Source organism: Piliocolobus tephrosceles, chromosome 1 (assembly GCF_002776525.5).
Source record: "Piliocolobus tephrosceles isolate RC106 chromosome 1, ASM277652v3, whole genome shotgun sequence".
NCBI lineage: Eukaryota > Metazoa > Chordata > Mammalia > Primates > Cercopithecidae > Piliocolobus > Piliocolobus tephrosceles.
Window position 1 is genome coordinate 14,338,388 of NC_045434.1, and position 17,978 is coordinate 14,356,365.

General features: G+C 48.7%; 1 protein-coding gene across 2 annotated transcripts in view; it reads right to left on the minus strand.

Moving 5' to 3' along the window:
- The window catches only part of SLC35F3 (solute carrier family 35 member F3), a 393,360-nt gene that overhangs the window by 106,453 nt on the left and 268,929 nt on the right, over positions 1 to 17,978 (minus strand). Inside the window, exon 1 of one of the 2 annotated variants that reach the window (XM_023216281.1) lies at positions 7,421 to 7,784. The exons of the other annotated variant lie outside the window; for it this stretch is intronic. Coding sequence (XP_023072049.1) covers positions 7,421 to 7,496 — 76 coding nt within the window. The 5' untranslated portion in view covers positions 7,497 to 7,784. Of the gene's footprint in view, positions 1 to 7,420; positions 7,785 to 17,978 lie in introns of those variants that run through there. 2 annotated transcript variants of the gene reach the window in all.

The window sequence follows — 17,978 nt, forward strand, 5'->3', positions numbered from 1 at the left end:
GATTCCTTATTGTTCCTGGTCTCAGTTCCTCAAAGCTCTGCTCTCTGACTATAGCTAATGAAGGGTTTTAATCAGATAAACCAATCTCTGCTAACGAGTAAGCTACTTAATAGACTGTTAGAATGTTCCCGCTGAAAGAGACAATGGAAGATCTATTATAATCCTCTTTCTTTGCAGCAGGAGAAGCCCAGACTGCACGAGGCCAGGCAACATGTCCAATATATTAATTAGCTAATGGAGGAGCAGAAAATCACACTTGAATGTCCCCACACCTCATCCAGTGTTCTTCCCTCCAGTCCCTTCTCCTGAGCTACACGATGTCTTAACCAATGGAAATGTACTATGCGCCAAAAAAGCTTTTAAGAATTAAATCTCTTCTTGGCTGTCCCAATAGGGCTGTTCTGAACCCTTTCCCACCTCTTCAAGTCTTCAAGCCCCATCCATCATTTGCGGCAAACAATGACACTTCCTACGTTACAAAGAAGATCAAAGTCACCAGCACGGCTCCCTTAGCTTCCCCTCTCTGGTCTTCACGATTCTCTGTGTCTTTGCCCATTAAGCTTTCTCTGCTCCTTTTCAAAGACGATCATTCCCTTTCTCTGTCTTGTGCTTCCTCCCCTGGTATGCTGCCTCCTCTAGGCCACTGGTGCATTAATTTTTGCATCAATCATCTTTCTCCCCGGGCAACCTCAGACCTGCCCTGGAATCAGCCTGGCTCTCTCAAAAGTTATCTCCCTCCCTCTTAAGACAGCATACCTTCTCAAACCTCCCTCACTGTCAAACACTTCAACCAAGTATCCAGTAATGCCCCCACCCACCCTTGCAATCTGGCTTGCAGACCAGCACCCACTTAAAATTGTTTCCACAAAATCACCCTCTCTTGGCTGCATCTGGACACATCACTCTCTCTCTTTCTTCTCGATTTTCTTCCGGTGGTCTCTATGCCACAGTGCTATCTGAGTTCTCTGGTCTGGACAGTCAAACTTCTCTCCTGACTCCCTTATCTCCTAAATGTTCACGGTCACCAGGATTCTGTCTTTCCCCATTAATTTCCATGTCACCTGATTGGTTCCTCAGGCTTCACCGCCTCTTTCTGCCACCTCCCTGCCTGCTACATACCTGTGTTTGCAGGCATTGGCCTCAAACTCAACTTTTCTCAATGTGACTCCCCCATTTCTCCCTCCCAGATGTGTTTCCCCTCCTATCTTCACTGTTACTGCTAATGGCATCTCCATTCCCAGAATTGTTCAGGCATAATCTTCAAAGCCGTATTTCATGGCTCTTTTCAGCCTTCCTACTTCACACTCTCACCATGGCCTGTTGATTCCTCCTCTGTCCTGTCCTTGTCCTTGCCATCAGATGGTACACTGGTTAGGATGTGGGCATACCACGTGGCAGTTGTCTCAAAGAGTGAGTTACCTGATTACCCTGCAATCCTATTCCTCAATGCACAGTGGGAATTACGTTAGGAGCCACTGCAGAGGCATGTTGTGAGGACTGAATCCGGCAACCCAGGTCAAGGGCTCATGGTGAGGAGGAAGCAAATGTTACTACTGCGGTTATTACCATGAGCTCACGGGTGGACTGCTGCTGTCACTCCCCAACATGTCTCCTTGTTGCCACTGTATACTTTCCAGCAGGGTTTTAAAAATTTTTTGCTATACCTTCAATATGACATGCACATGCGAGCATGTACACATGAGCACACACACATGCCCCTGAAATGAAAGCGTCTTGGATCCACTCTGACTCTTATTACATTTGATAGACAGTAGCAGTTTTTATTCTATTCTAATTCCTTTAATAAGAAATACTTGTTGCGACTGACGGAAGAGATTTCATAACCCAGTTTGAACACCGCTACTGCCCATGACCGTCTCTTTTCTCAGTCTCAGATGGTGTTTTCTTCTCTTCTCTGGCTCCCCCTGTTTCAATCTTCTCTTCCGAGTCCAGCGTTCAGGATGCCTCAGCATCTGCCCATGGTCTAGCTTAACCTCCCCTCCTCCTGCTTCTTCTGATCACTACGCTCTGGCCCAGTAGACTGCCTGCTGGTCTCCCAGCGCCACCCTCTCCTGGCTCTGCGCCTTTGTCTGTGGCTGCCTCTGTCAGGAAATGCTGTGTACTCCCCTCCCACCTCTGACAGCCCAGGGCAGAGGCAACCTCCTCTACCATGCCATCCTCACTGTGCTCCCAGGAAAAGCAGTTCCAATAAATGTTTCACTGTCACCTGGAGTGTGGTGACAAGATGAATTCTGAGGCCACATCCAGGCTCAGCAGGAAAGAGTATCCTGTCAGATTAGGTCATTTTGGCAAAGAAGGGGGTAATGATGGCAAGCAAGAGTGCTGCGTAGCGGCCATCTGCATCCCAGCCAGAACTGAGTTCACCCTCAGCTGAAATGCAGCATTTGCTTTATACTTCTTCCATAGAATCAAACACATTACATTTCAGTGTGCATTCTTTATTGGTGTGCCTTTCTGACATTCCTCACTCGTTTGGAAGCTCTGTTGGATCAAGGATTATGTTTCATTCCTCCTAGAGTCCTCACAAACATCTGGTTCATTCTCTTGGATATATTAGGTAAAATATTTGATCACGACATGAATGACTTTTGCCACTGGAGTTTCAGATCTAGGGCTAGCCAACCAGGGAAATATTTTGGGTTGAGGGAAACTCTTTGGCAGTATACTTCTCAAGAATCCTCTTGGACTGGGCCAGCATCCTAGGTCTTCATATACTATTAATTGAGCATTCCAGGATGACCGTCTTATCCTGTCGACAGGAACAAGGTAGTCAGACCTACTCTAGGGGCAGCTGAAACCACCCAACAACACTCCCAAAGCAGAGGCACTAAGAATATAACACACAGCTATGGGGTCCGTGAGCCCCCATGGGGGTCCCACCCACTGAGTTATATTAGTTATATTACAGTGGGAGGTTTTTTTTTTTTTTTTTTTTTTTTTGAGATGGAGTCTTTCTGTGTCACCAGGCTAGAATGCAGTGGCATGATCTCAGCTCACTGCAACTTCCGCCTCCCGGTTCAAGCGATTCTCCTGCCTCAGCCTCCCAAGTAGCTGGGACTGCAGGTGCGCACCACCACGTCCAGCTAATTTTTGTATTTTTAGTAGTGACAGGGTTTCACCATGTTGGCTAGGATAGTCTTGCCCTCTTGAACTCGTGATCCACCCGCCTCGGCCTTCCCAAACTGCTGGAATTACATACAATGGGAGCTTCAGGGAGCATTTACTGCATCTACAAAGTGCCATGAGCTGATAAAATTCTCTTTCCTTCTCAAATGAAAGGAGTTGTGCAAAGGTTTTGCAACATTTGCAGCCAGGTAGATACAGATTTGAAGCCTGGGATCCCTGTTTTCTAATTACAGGACCTTCTGTGAATGATTTTTCTGAGCCTCAGTTTCCTTATCTATAAAGTTGGGTAACAATACTTACCCTTGCTTAGGGAAAAAATAGAGATAACGGAACAATCTCTCCTAGCATAGTACCTGCAATATAGTAGACATTCATTAGCAAAAACTATTATTTGAGTATTAAGAGCAACACACCATCAGCCCTCCTTTCCTAGGACGCAACTGATTCCTGGAGAGCTTTATTCATTAGCCAGAAATCACTCATCTAGTGTGAGAGCTGGGTAGACCCAGTCCATCTAATTCCAAAGCCCTCACTCTTTCCACAGCACTACTTGTTGCAGGCCTCTTGGGGGAATTCACTGTACTGTTCTCAACGATTATTTCCTATTGAATGTAATTTCAATGAACATGAATGAGCTGATTGTGAGTAGAGATGATCCTAGTAAACACCAGTCTATTAGAGATATGCTACTGATCAATGCTCTGCTTCTGAAAGGAAAGCCAAGCAAAGGATCTGTGAAAACAAGGTATGTTTTTAGACATGACAGATGCCATCAATGTCGCCAGAACACACTTTTCAAGCCTTAACCCCTATCTAAGGCCCAGCCCCACTCTCCTCATGCTTCTGGGCTGAGCCCGAGCATCCATGTTCTCTCTGCCTGAAACTGCCTCTCCTCCTCTCTGCACCAACAAGCTTTCTCATATCCCCCCTGCCTCAGTTGTGATGCCTCAGAAGGCCTCCTCCTCAGGAAGGCCCCCTCCTTAGAATGGCTCCTTCTTAGAAAGGCCTGTTCCTCAGGAATATCTCCTCAGAAAGGCCTTTTCCTCAGGAAGACTCCCTTCTAAGATGGCCTCCTCCTCAAAAAGGCCTCTTTCTTAGAACGGCCTCTTCCTCAGAGACTTTTCTGAGGAGGCCTCCCCAGGAAGGCCTTCTCCTTAGAAGCCCTCCTCAGAAAAGCCTCCTCTCCTCAGGAATATCTTCTCCTCAGAAAGGCCTCTTCTTAGAAAGTCCTCCTTCTCAGAAAGGTCTCCCCCTCAGAAAGGCCCCCTCAGAAAGGCTTCCTCTGTAGAAACCCTCCTCCTCAGGAACACCTCCTCAGATTGCTCAACTCTCAGTGTCCCTGTGACACCTTGCTTTTAGTTCAATATCAGAACTTACTACTTTGTATTTGATAATTTATCTATCTATCTGTATGTCTCTTCCCCTCTAGACTAAAATGTCATTAAGAGAATGAAGCTAGAATTGTTCCTTTTTGCATTTCCAGGGCCTTGCTACATTGTCACAGGACACAGAGTAGGGTTGGATGAAGTGTTTGTTGAGTAAATGAAGTAATCTTGCCCATTTTCCTGTGTTTGAGTTTAACCAAGCTTTGCCTTTTCTATTTTGGTTTTATATGTACCACATGCTGGTGCCTTCTTGCCTCCCCTTAGATGACACACTCTGCGAGCTAATAAATATTCCTCGCTGGCTGCATTCCCTCCCTGTAGCCTGTCTGCCATCCATACAGAAACACCCACAGCATGGGGACCACCTTGCCCTGTGCATTCAAGTTAAAACAAAATGATTCAACACTTCCAAAACCGGCACATAAGATGCAAATGGTTTCCAAAAAATAGACCAAAAGCCAAACTGAATAAAAACACCAAGGAAAAAAACCAGGCAGAGAGAAAAAGCTATATGTGAGCCAGGCATACCAAGGGCAGGTTTTTTCAGGCCCCGATGGCAGACTTTTGCACGGGATACTTGTAGGTATCCCATGCAAAACGCAACTGGGGGCTTGCTAGGCATTTTCAGCTACCTCTACCTTATTGCATTTCCTCACAGCCTGCTGAAGTAGGTTGTTCCTTTTACATTTGAGGAAACTGAGGCTGTTTTCATGATTTACACAAATCCAACTGGAAAAGGGGAAGAGCCCAGTCTCAATCCTCAATCTGACCATTTCTTAGTTCACTATACATTTCCATTATCCACAGGCATTTATGAGGAAATGCTAGTTCCAAAGCCAAGTCCATGACGAGGCAGTTGCTGGTGTTAGTATGCACAGAAGACTCTTTTGGCAGCAGCCCTAAGGGTTTGGTTTTTTTTTTTTGGGGGGGGGGGTGGTTAGTGGGAGATAACTCTCATTTTCATTCCCTGAAGGCAACCTCCAGGCTTGGCCATAGGGAAGTACCTGTGCCTCGCACGCCACTCACTGCCTCCTGCAGCACCTCTGAGGCCACAGTACCCAGTTCAGGTAGCTCCGCCATCCATGTCCTGCCCCACTTCCAGTGCTGTTCAAACCTGTCCTGCCCAAGGAGGGCTGGGAGTGTCCCAGGGAGAACCCCTGCTGCTGGAGAGCGGGACCAATCTGTCCTACTAGCAGGTAGGAGTGGGGCAGCTTCCCATGAGGACCCTATGAGTGAGCAGACACTCACTCCCTGCTGCCCTCAGAGAAATAAACAGCCAACCCTTCCCTCCCTAACTCACACATACATGTGGGCAATGTCTGGGAGAAGGCTTAGAAATACAAACACCCCTGGAAGAGGTAGCACTTGCACTAAACTCAGGTGTAGATGGCTGATATCAAGTCATTCCTGAGGTTGGGATGGAGGAGAGAAGAAGACAGCCACAAGAAGGAAAAAAAACCCAACCTCCTAAAGATAGAAAATGATGAGAAATAGGTAAGTAGTTGCAGTTCAGTGCAAACTGATGTTCTGAAAAAAATGCATAAGCTTTGGATCAGACAGCCCAGGATTCCATTCCTGCCTCACCACCTACCAACTGTGGGTCTAGGACACATTAACCCACCTTGCTGGGCCCCAAAGTGCCCCTCTGTAGGATGGGGGTCAGAGTACTAGGGCAGCTGCAGGCAGGCCTGTGTGGATAGTTGAGCTTGGAACATACAATTACCAAGCCAGCCTCTGTCTTGTCCTCACTGCTTCTGAGATTTATTGTAATAAACAAGAAATCATGAGTGGGAAGCAGGGTCCACAGAAGCCTAGAGAAGTCCAGGCTTCCCAGGAACAGCAGAAGCCAGGCTCTGTCGGAGCCCATGGCTGCCCCTCACTCACAGCTTGATGCTCATGGGCTCTGTTAGCTCAGCACAAGCAAAGGCCTAGAGGGCAGCTCCTGGGACCTAGGGGATGGTCGGCCTGCCTCACCTGGCCCAGGTGGCTTGCTCCTGGGAGAGGGCATTAGTCATTCCACCTCTGCCTCCTGGGAGGAGGAGTTAAGAACTGGGACTGGTCCCTCTGTCCCCTTCTCCATTGGAAAGCCAGGCCCCTTAGGCCAGCAGAAGCCAGCTGTGTCTGAGGAAGCTTTCCTCGGTGGGCTGCTTCCTCCCCTGCCCTCTGGCTCACATTTCCTGGGTGACAGCAGTTCCAGGCAGAAAGGACAACACGGGGAGGAGGAGGAGGAGACCTTCTGGGGCCCTCTCACAGCCCATCTGAGCCCTCTCCAGGGCCAGGAAAAGAGCCTGTTTACAGACTGGTGCTGGCTCTTCCCTCACCTGTGCGCCCCGCCCATTCCCAAAGAGCAGGGCAGTCACTTGGCTGGTGGCCGGAAAGGCTTCGGAACAGGCAGGAGAGACGTCTCCTTAGCTGGCTGCAGCCCTCTCCCACCTCTACCAGCCACGGGCAGCACCTTTGGTCGGCCTGGGGGTGAGGCACAGAGCTCCACACCCAGGCAACTCAAGTGTGTGTGCGGTGAGGGGACACTGGGAGCGGCTGGACGACCCCCTCCTGACGAACACACAAGAGCCCCAGGACAAACTGGGATGGAGGTGAGGGTGCAGCTGCTGCCAGATGCGCTGGGTGCTGCCCAGGAAGGAGAGGGTTGGGGAGCCGGGTGCTCGCTCGCCGCAGCAGCTCACTCCTGCTCGCCAGGGAGCTCAGGGCAGCCCCCGAAGCTGCTAGGTCCCCCCACGCAGACGGCGGCACTCTGCACTGCGGAGCCGCGTCCTTGGGGAGCAGCACCCCCAGCCCCGGCGCCCCGCAGTCAGGCAGCTCCCCTTCAGGGTGGCAGCATCCCCCGGCTAGGGTGCAGGGACCCCCGGGGCGAGGCGGCCGCGCATTACCTTCCACTTTGGTGAGGGTCAGGACCGGACTGTTGCAGGCGCTGAGCGGGGCCACCCGGGCCGAGTGCTTCTTCATGATGAGCCGGCCGCCTGCAGGAGCGCTGCCGCCGATCGCCTACATCCTGGGGCCGGCTGGAGCGCGCCTCTCCCGGGCCCGTGGCCGACGCGGCCCTCCGCCGCCGGGGAGCACCAGCGGTTCGCCCCTCTCAGTCCCGGCCTCCCCGGCTGCCCGCCGGGCTCCGGTCGCCGCGTTGCTCACTGCGGCGGCCACCCTGCAGCGCACATCCTCCCCGGCCACGCAGCCACTCCACACACACGCGCGCACAGCCTCCTACTTGGAGGTTGCTGCAAACTCCAACGTCACGTACAAGTGCACTCCCTGCTCCCACCCCGCAGCTCACCTGCTCCGCCCTCCTCCCCGGGACGCCCAGCCCCGCAGCCCTCATCCCTCTCTTCCTCCCAGCCAGGTCCTGACTGCAGCCTCTGTCCACCACCTCCCTGAGGAGCCCTTTAAAAGGACCAGCGCCTGCGGAAGGGAGACCCTGAGAACTTAAGCCTCAGTGTTGCACAAGTTTAAAAAGGAAAGTGCTTGACTTTGGATTGAGAGTTGACTCTTCACTGTGCGAAGTCCTGAATTATTTCACAGGGATAGTTGGAAAAAAGCAAGCTTCCTAAGGCTGGCATTCATTTCTTGAGTCTAGAGGCACATTATCTCGTCTGGCCCCGTGGACAGCTCTTTTTCTGCAGGGTGGAGCAGGGGGTGGTTCAAACACCACAGAAGCAAAACAGCCACAATAAAACAAATGCTTGAAGTGATTTCTGCTCCCACCCCACTGCCTCAGTCTGGAGATCCAAACTCACCTGGGTAGCAGGAAAGCTCCTTTTCTGCCCAGCTCCCAGGTTCTTGCTTCAGCTGCAGGTCTGACATTTGCCTCTGCAGGCACCGGCTTCACTGCTGTCACTCAGACACAGCTGTAAGCTACTGGTCGATGGTGCTCGTTAAAAAGCTATGATATACACACCTATTGCATCACTTGCCAGCACAATCCCTGAGTGACCACTGAGTCCAGAGGGGCATTTATCCCATGACAGTGCATCATCAGAGGTGCCCTGCCATCATCCCTGCATGTAGGATACACAGGGCTCATGCAGCCCCAGAACTCCCAGGGCCTTGTGCTCATCTCCATTACACATGCCCAAACATCAGTCTGGGTCGCAGCCTCAAGGATCAGTTGAGATTCAAGGTGGGTTTTCTTGTTATTGTTGGTTAGGTCTTTGCCTAGAATTTCAGAACCTTCAATACTATCCGGTTTCCTGTCTCAAAGTTAAAATTTCATTGTATTATGTCATCCAAGTCCCCACAAGGGTAGCTCTGTGGAGTGGTTCAGGAGAGAGGGAAATTCAAGCAATAGGGTTTCCCAGCTCAGCATCTGCCAGTTGTTTCTGGTGACATCCACCTGCACCCCCCAGCTCTCTGGCAGAAGTGGCTCCGAGGAGTTGCTCTTGTGGCATTCTTGTTATTACTTGCCTTCTTGAACAGCTGTAATGAATGGAATGGCTCTGATCTCCAAAAGGTCAGGGCTTCTCAGGGTTGCTTCTCCATCACTACAGCCAAGGAAAAGGTATTTAGGGTCCCTGCAGAGCCCTCTAGTGGTACCCCTCCACATTATATGCCTCTTACAGGAAACGTTCCAAGACTCCTAGTGATGACACTACAATAAGCCAATAAGCCATTTCCTTCTTTGGAAAATTTAAACTCAAATAAGCTTGCAGCAAGAGAATTACATATTGTATATTAAAGAGTATATTTACTGCAAAATAGTACTTCTATGTGTTCCATCAAGTTCAACAATAACATTTATTATATATAGTAACTAAACAAGTATCACACAGTAATTGGACACGTTTTTGAGCACACTTTATGTATTATTTATGTTAACTGTTTTACATAAATAATTTCATATCCTACTCTCAAAAGTTCTGTAAGATTGTTGTTACCTCGTTTCGTAGATGGGGAAACTGAGGCTGAGAGGATAATGTCACAGGTCACAGAATGAGTAACTGGTCAAGCGGAGATTTAAATCCAAGTGTGAACTATTCAAAAGCCTGAATTTATAACCTTCCCAGTGGGTCCCTCCCACGACACATGGGAATTCAGGATGACATTTGGTGGGGACACTGCCAAACCATATCATTCTACCCCTGGACCCTCCCAAATCTCATATTCTCATATTTCAAAACCAATCTTGCCTTCCCATCTATCCCCCAAAGTCTTAACTCATTTCAGCATTAAGTCAAAAGTCCACATTCCAAAGCCTCATATGAGACAAGGAAAGTCCCTTCCACCTATGAGCTTGTAAAATCAAAAGCAAGTTAGTTTCTTCCTCAACACAATAGGGGTACAGGCATTGGGTAAATACAGCTGTTCAAAATGGGAGAAATTGGCCAAAATGAAGTAGCCCCATGCAAGTCCAAAATCTAGCAGGGCAGTTGAATCTTAAAGCTTTGAAATGCTCTCCTTTGACTCCATGTCTCACATCTGGGTCACGCCAATGTCAGAGGGAGGGGTTCCCATGTTCTTGGGCAGCTCTGCCCCTGTGGCTTTGCAGGGTACAGCCTCCCTCCTAGCTGCTTTCACGGGCTGGCGTTGAGTGTCTGTGACTCAGGCACACAGTGCAAGCTGTCTGTGGATCTACCATTCTGGGGTCTGGAGGACAGTGACCCTCTTCTCACAGCTCCACTAGGCAGTGCCCTAGTAGGGACTCTGTATGTGGGCCCTGCACATAGTCACTTCTGCACTGACCTAGTAGAGGTTCTCCATGAGGGTCCCACCCCTGCAGCAAACTTCTGTCTGGGCATCCAGGTGTTTTCATAGATCCTTTGAAATCTAGGTAAAGGTTCCCAGACCCCAATCTTTGACTTCTCTGCACTTGCAGGCTCAGCACCACATGCAAATTGCCAAGGCTTGGGGTTTACACCTCCTGAAGCAACAGCCCAAGCTCTATGTTGGCCCCTTTCAGCCACTGCTGGAGCAGCTCGGATGCAGGGCACGAAGTCCCTAGGCTGCACACAGAATGGGGACCCTGGGCCTGGCCCCAGAAACCATCTTTTCCTCCTAGGCTTCCAGGCCTGTGATGGAAGGGACTGTGGTGCAGACCTCTGTCATGTTCTGGAGACATTTCCCCCATTGTCTTGGTGATTAACATTCAGGTTCTTGTTACATATGCAAATTTCTGCAGCTGGCTTGAATTTCTCCTCGGAAAATGGGATTTTCCTTTCTATTGCATCGAGGCTGCAAATTTTCTATTGCATCAGGCTGCAAATTTTCCAAACTTTTATGATCTGCTTCCCTTATAAAACTGAATGCCTTTAACAGCACCCAAGTCACCTCTTGAATGCTTTGCTGCTTAGAAATTTCTTCTGCCAGATATCCTAAATCATCTCTCTCAAGTTCAGTTTCACAAATCTCTAGGGCAGGGGCCAAATGCCAAGAATCATCTTTGCTCTGGTTCCCAACAAGTTCCTAATCTCGATCTGAGACCACCTCAGCTTGGACTTCATTGTCCATGTCGCTATCAGCATTTTGGGCAAAGCTATTCAACAAGTCTCTAGGAAGTTCCAAACTTTCCCACATTTTCTTATCTTCTTCTGAGCCCTCCAAACTGTCCCAACCTCTGCCTATTACCCAGTTTCAAAGTCATTTCCACATTCTCGGGTATCTTTTCAGCAATGCCTCACTCTACTGGTACCAATTTACTATATTAGCCCGTTTTCATGCTGTTGATAAAGACATACTCAAGGCTGGGAAGACAAAGAGGTTTAATGGACTAATATTTCCACATAGCTGGGGAGGCCTCACAATCTTGCTGGAAGGCAAGGAGGAGCAAGTCATGTCTTATGCGGATGGCAGCAGGCAAAGAGAGAGCTTGTGTAGGGAAACCCCCCCTTATAGAACCATCATTTCTCATGAGACTTATTTCCTATCATAAGAACAGCATGGGAAAGACCTGCCCCCATGATTCAATTACCTACCAGTGGGTCCTTCCCACAACACATGGGAATTCAAGATGAGATTTGGGTGGCGAGACAGCCAAACCATATCACAAGTACTCAATAAACATCTGTCTGTTTTAAAAATATCTACTTTCTGTTTAATGCAATGTTGTATATAAAGTCAAATAGTTAACAAATACTGTTAAAGACCACTAAATCCTTTTTGTTCACATACAGCTTATCCCAGGAGTTTTTTATACTTGGGAGGTCATCACCTTACCATGTCCGTTAACTTCTGCTTACCGAAGAGGAGTTACTAATTGCCATCTCAACTTCTTCCCTTTAATTTTAAGCACTCAATGCTGTTTCTCTTTTTCATTTTCCATTCTCAACCTCATCAGTCCTATGTGCTCTGTCTGCTCTGTTGTGTTTCAACAGCTGCCCCCGTTCTACTCTGCTACCCCTCAAAAAACCAAACTTCTCATACTCCTTTTCAAATCAGGAGGTTTCTGTCTGCTTGACCATATGAGTACGGATATTCCTTAAGTGAACACTTCTTTTTGGGAGTGGGATGTGGTGGGAATGCCTGTGTAAAAACTCACATAAACAAAATTATCCAGGAAGCTAACGGTGTACTGGTGTATAAGCATGCACTACTGTTTTGAGAATTCCAACAATTTAAAGCTTCACTGGAGCTTTTTTTTATTATGGCCTCACTGGAGTCAGGCCATAATAACCTATTCTAGGATACTTAGGAAATTGCCCAAGCCCCACCTAAAAACTCAAATCTCACAAAAACTCCAATCTCACATTCCCCCCCACCAAAAATGTGCCAATACTTCTTCCAACAAAGAGAGCTGAGACCCCTGATATATCAATGGCAACAATACTGTATAAATAATATCCAGACAAAAGGATGGGTCATTTGACCTCTGACCCCTATTCCTCTTTTGAGGGTGTTAGCATGAGATAATATCGGGATGAGATCATTGGGCACCTATCTGTCTTGACCTTAGTATTACAGGAGCTGGGAAAAGGAACTGGGCTGACTTTTTCAGATTTTACTCATTAAATAGGTCTTCTTCTAAGAATGTACTGTGCAACAGTTTGCTCATCAAAGCCAAGGATCTCCTCAGCGATGTGCGATAGTGTCTATTCTGATAGAAGCCTGTTCTTTATCACCAGCCCCACTCTCTTGTTTGTTTTTTCATTGATGTGGCTGGGAATTGGATGGGTATTTAATGACAATTTATGGTAGTCTGGTATGGCAGACTTATGAAGAGTGACTGGGTTTTGTGATCTCAGCAGAGGTCTGGATGCTGAAGTGGGTGTGCTGGGTAGATGTAGAAGGGAACAGATGCAGAGCTCACATGCCAGGAGTGTAAGTTTTATACTCCCTGCCTCCTCCCAACTCCTCACATGCAAACCACAGCAAAAAGCAGTAAGAAAGGAGTCCTAGACAAGAAAGGAGTCAAAATGCCCCGTTTCTTCGACGACCCAGGGGGTTGTGTTGAAATTGCGACCCCCAGGGTGAGGACCCAGCCATGGCCCTTTAGAATGAGAAAGCAGACAGGCCGGGGCTGATCATCAGGAAGAGGGTAGCTACATCGGGCCCACCTGATTCCTCGGATTCTGGAGGTTTGTTACTCTTCTTCCCAGTACAAAATTCCAGCCTGGGTTGTGCGAATAGCCTCTTCTTACCCTACTTGGACTGGTTCACACGTCCGCCATCCACAGAGGCCTCTGGTCTCTTCATTCCCACGCAGGGGTATGTAAAGATCTATGGTCCCACTGCACGATTCCAATAAGGCATCAATCCATTTGCTAGAGTTAAGTGATACTTACGATTCCCTTGAGACCAACGGAGCATGGAAAATGCTTTAAAGTATAGCCAACATCTTGAGTTTGAACTCCAGCTCTTCCAGGAAGAAGCAGCCAACCTTGAGTGGTCGCCAAGTCTCCTCTGGCCTCAGTTTCCTGATATGGGCCTGAAAGAATTGGACCCCTCTGGCAGTTTTCCAGCTGTATACTTTTCTTTTTTCTTTTATAAAAGAGACAGGATCTTGCTGTGTTGCCCAGGCTGGAGTGCCATGATGTGATCACAGCTCACTGCAGCCTTGAATTCCTGGGCTCAAGCAATTTTTCCACCTAAGCCTCCTGAGCAGCTAGGACTACAGGTGTGCACCATCACACCTGAATAATTTTTAAAAATTATTTCTTTTGTAGAGATGTGAGCTCACTGTGACACCAGGCTTGTTTCAGACTCTTGGTTTCAAGCAATCCTCCTGCCCCGGACTCTCAAAGCACTAGGATTATAGGCACGACCACCATGCCCAGTCCAAACTATTTCTTGGTCTCTGCAAAGCAACTCTACTTTTATTTGTTGGGGTCCTACGTTAGATTTGGTTTATAAAAGAGATGTCATGGCTAAAAGAAAGTTTAGAAAGACATCAACTAGATAATCTCCTAGGTCCTGTTAGCCTTTAAAATTTGGGGTGTATGAAATTATTTTCCTATGTGTTACAATTGTCACTGCCTACAAAGACCTTAACATTATCTTTCATGTCTCCAGTTAATTAAATAGATTTTTGAGGAGAAAGGAGGGACAGAAGAAAAGAGGAAGGAGGGAGGGAGGGAGGAAGGAAGGAAAGATGGAAGGAAATAAAAAAAAGAGGAAGGAGGCAGGGAGAAAGGAAGAAGGAGGGAGGAAGGAAGGAGGGAGAAGGAAAAATACTGTTAAAATTATATTCATGTAAGTTATGTGAAGACCTTTACTTAATGTGTTCAGAATAAATTCATAAATGTTAAATCCAGCTATGGTTTTCAATAGTCAGAAAACAGACCACTTTAATTAATTTACTCTGAAATATCAACACAGTGTAATAGTCCGTCACTGTATTAAATAGTGAGAATAACAAATTATTTTTATGGTTACCAGTGTTTAAAAATAATCACTTAAAGTGGAACCAGATGTGGAATTTCACCCCAGTACATCAGTCCACAATATTCAGAAGCCTTCTGAGTGGGGCAAGCACTGGCGTGTCCAACAGGAGAGACAGAAAGCCTAATGATGGCCAAGTAATGGACTCCCATGCACTGGGAAGCTCTCTTCCCTTACCTGGCAAGGATCATTGACATCCTTTTCAAAAACTCCGAGTGCAAGGGCAGGAAAACAAGAACCTTACATGTCTCTTTTCTTCCCCAGGCAGCAACATGCCTCAGTATGACAAACTCAGACCTACTAGGGTTCCATGAAGCTTTCTCCTCTTTCTCTAGGGAGGAACACCAAGGCTGAGTAACTCCAGCTGTGGACAGGACATTGAGAGGTGAGGCCACTGGGCTTCCAGACTCATTCCCTGGCCCCTCCGGACTCTCTCAGGGTGACACACAGCAGCTGACCCTGTGGTGATGCTGGAGTCCAGAGTCAGGATCATGACGACCAAAACAGAGGCACGGAGATGGGGGCACCAGGGTGTCTGCCTGCTTCCTCTGTGAATCCAAGTCAGGGGCCTGTCCTGTGCTCAGCAGCGAACACTGGATGCTGGCTTCTGGAGGAGTGCATCATGGCACAGTGGAAGCTGAGCAGGGCACCACCCTGGCAGTGGCACTGCTGGGAGGGAGTTCCTACATTGGACCCCTAGGGGAGAGTGAGGCTCCCTTTCCTGGGACCTTCCAGAGGTCAGCTGGGTGGCCAACACAGAGACTGGGGGTGTCGGGGGACTAACACAGTGTCTAGCACACAGTAGGTACTCAAGAAATGATACTCCCTTCCCACTGGGAAGTGGTCATGCCAGCTTCCAGAAACTTCTTCCAATAGCATGAATTGGTACAGAAAGGGGGCACTGCTTATACATGGTTTTACTTGGGCAAGCTATTTCATCTCTTCATGTTCAGCCAGATGTCTCTTCTCCAAAATGGAGATAATAATAGTCACTGCCTTATTTGGCTGTGGTGAAGATTAAAAGAATTAATAGATGTAAAGTGGTTATAATAGTACCTGGCAAATAGTAAGAATCAATATACATCAGTCTTTATTTTCAGTGTCTTACATAATGGAAAGGGTCATCTCTGATTTGGTGCCTAAAACAGTATATGGCTCATATAGTAGGTGTTCCAAGTGAGAAGCAGGAAAAAAGGAGGGAGGAAAGGAATGAGGGTGTGAAGGAAAAAAGGAAGGAGGAGGGAGGGAGGAAGGAGGAGGGAGGGAGGAAGGAAGGAACAAAGAAAGGAAGGAGGGAAGGAAGGAAATAAAGAAAAAAAGAGGAAGGAGGCAGGGAGAAAGGAAGAAGGAGGGAGGAAAGAAGGGAGGAGGGAGGGAGGAAGGAAGGAGGAAAGAGGGAGGAGGAAGGGAGGAAAGAGGAAAAGAGGAAGGAGGAAGGCAGCTGGGAAGGTAGGAAGGAAGGAGGAGGGAGAGAGGGAGGGAGGAAGGAAGGAGGGAGGTAGAAAGGAAGAAAGAAGGAAGGAAAGAAAGAAAGAAGAAAAGAGGAAGGAGGGAGGGAGGAAGAAGGGAGGGAGGAAGGAAGAAGGGAGGGAGGAAGGAAGGAAGGAGGAAGGAGGGAGGGAGAAAGGAAGGAGGTAGAATCTATTAGAATTGCCTGCTTTATCCCAGATGTTCCTTTGCCGCCTGCATGGCACCAGGAGTGATGAAGCAACGGTGGCTCCCCTCTGCTCAGGTCTCTGTGTCTCTCTCCCTGGCTTGATCTCAGAGGAAGTGTTTTTTGGAGACCAGGGCACTGGACTCAAGGTGAGGAGGGAGATCAGATGCCATTTAGTTCGGAAATAGCTGCCTGCCTGTGTTCCGGATGACTCATCGACCACAGCTGGCCTCCAGTCAGATTCCTCTGTGGAGTGGGAACTAGAATACTGACCTAAATCGGATCCCTGTCAACGCCAGGAGACGGCTCCCTTGGCTGGTGTCTGTTTCCAAGGGTGAATCAAGGGGATTGGCCCTCAGGCTGGGCTTGAGTTGGAGGAAGACGTCTAGATTTGGGAAGGATGTTGCTGCGGCTCCACTCCTTAGTTATTCCTGAGCATAGGCTGGCCGGACCTGCAGGCAAAGTCTTGTTCAATGAGGTTCTCGGAGGCCCAACGTTGGGCAGACCCAGTTTCAGAAGTCCTGATCTCTGAGATGGGGGTCTCCTCTGCACTGCGAAGCCCTCTGCCTCTCTCCAAAGGCAGCCATCATGTTCTGACTTGCTCTGAAGTTACTTGTATACTTGCTCCAGCTTCCAGCTGGGCTGTCAACTCTCTAGGGTAGGGACCTTGTCCGTAAACAGGGTATCAATGATCATTGTTGGGTGAATGAATGCGTGGAAAGTCACTAGGGCAGAAAGAAGCAGGAGCTTTCCAGGGGTCAAGGTAGGCACATCTTTGGAGGTAGGCAATGTGAGCCCTGGAAATAGCCCCCCCACAGGAAATAGCCCCCTCTGGAAATAGCCCCCCGCTCCCCACCAGGAACCAGGAAAGTCCTGCCATGACTCAAAGGAGCGCTGCATAGTGAGAACCCCTTGGGTGCTGGCTGCCTCTGGGCACCCTGCTCCTCACAGGGTCCCTCATCCCCCGCTGACTTCTTTTCTGCTACCAGAGAAACTGACTCTCCTCCCTGATTGCCAGCTTAGGCCAGTGGATCTAGGAAATCACCAGGCCCTCTTAATACCTGACCCAGCTCTGCCGCTTCACTCATCATATAAACACCAGATGCCTGCAAAGATCACAAAAGCTCTGCAGTGTTTTTCATGTAGGAGTGGTGCAGTGGGTTTATGGAGTGTCACACAGAGAGGTGCTGAAAAGTACTTATCACATCTCCCTGCCTCTCCGCACTTCCTAGCTCCCCCAGCTGCCACGTGCCCCTTATCCCTATAACATCCTCCCCAGCAAGTCCTCCCTCCCCACACCCTCCTCCTCATCCACAGCGCGACCTCACCGGCAGGTCCTTCCTCCCAACATAGCCTTCTTCTCCTCCTTCCTCTACGCGGACCCCTCACCCACCACCCCCTGCGGCCCCCACTCCCCTGGTCATCTCAGGCAAGAGGAGCCTCCTGGGGAGTGTCTTCTGCTATCTGCTCAGGCAGGGGGAGGCCCCTGGATTTCTGGCTCCTAAAACCCTCCTCCTTGCTCTGTTTGCTTTCCTGAGGGCTTGGTGCTGGCTTACTTTGCCTCTAGTGAGGAGTTTTCTTCTGGATATTGGTGCACGCTTCTCTCCATCTCAAAGAACAACTCGCTCATAGCACTGGGTTTGATTCTTGGCCGAATTTCTTTTATTGGAAACCCTCAGACCCTTCTCTAGGCTTCTAGCTGTTTCTGCCCCTCAGACTGGCTTCAGAGAAAGGTCAGAGCCCTAGTGGAGTCCAGTAAGCCTAGATTCTCCAAGTGGGAGGGAGTACAACTCCAGCATTCCTGGTGCTAGCTGTTCTCAGGCACCCTCTCTTTGTTTTGAGATGGTCTCACTCTGTTGCCCAGGCTGGAGTGCAGTGGCGTGATCTCAGCTCACTGCAACCTCTGCCTCTCGGGTTCAAGCCATTTTGAGCACTGTCTCTTGGGCTACCACCTCACTGAAAGAAGACAC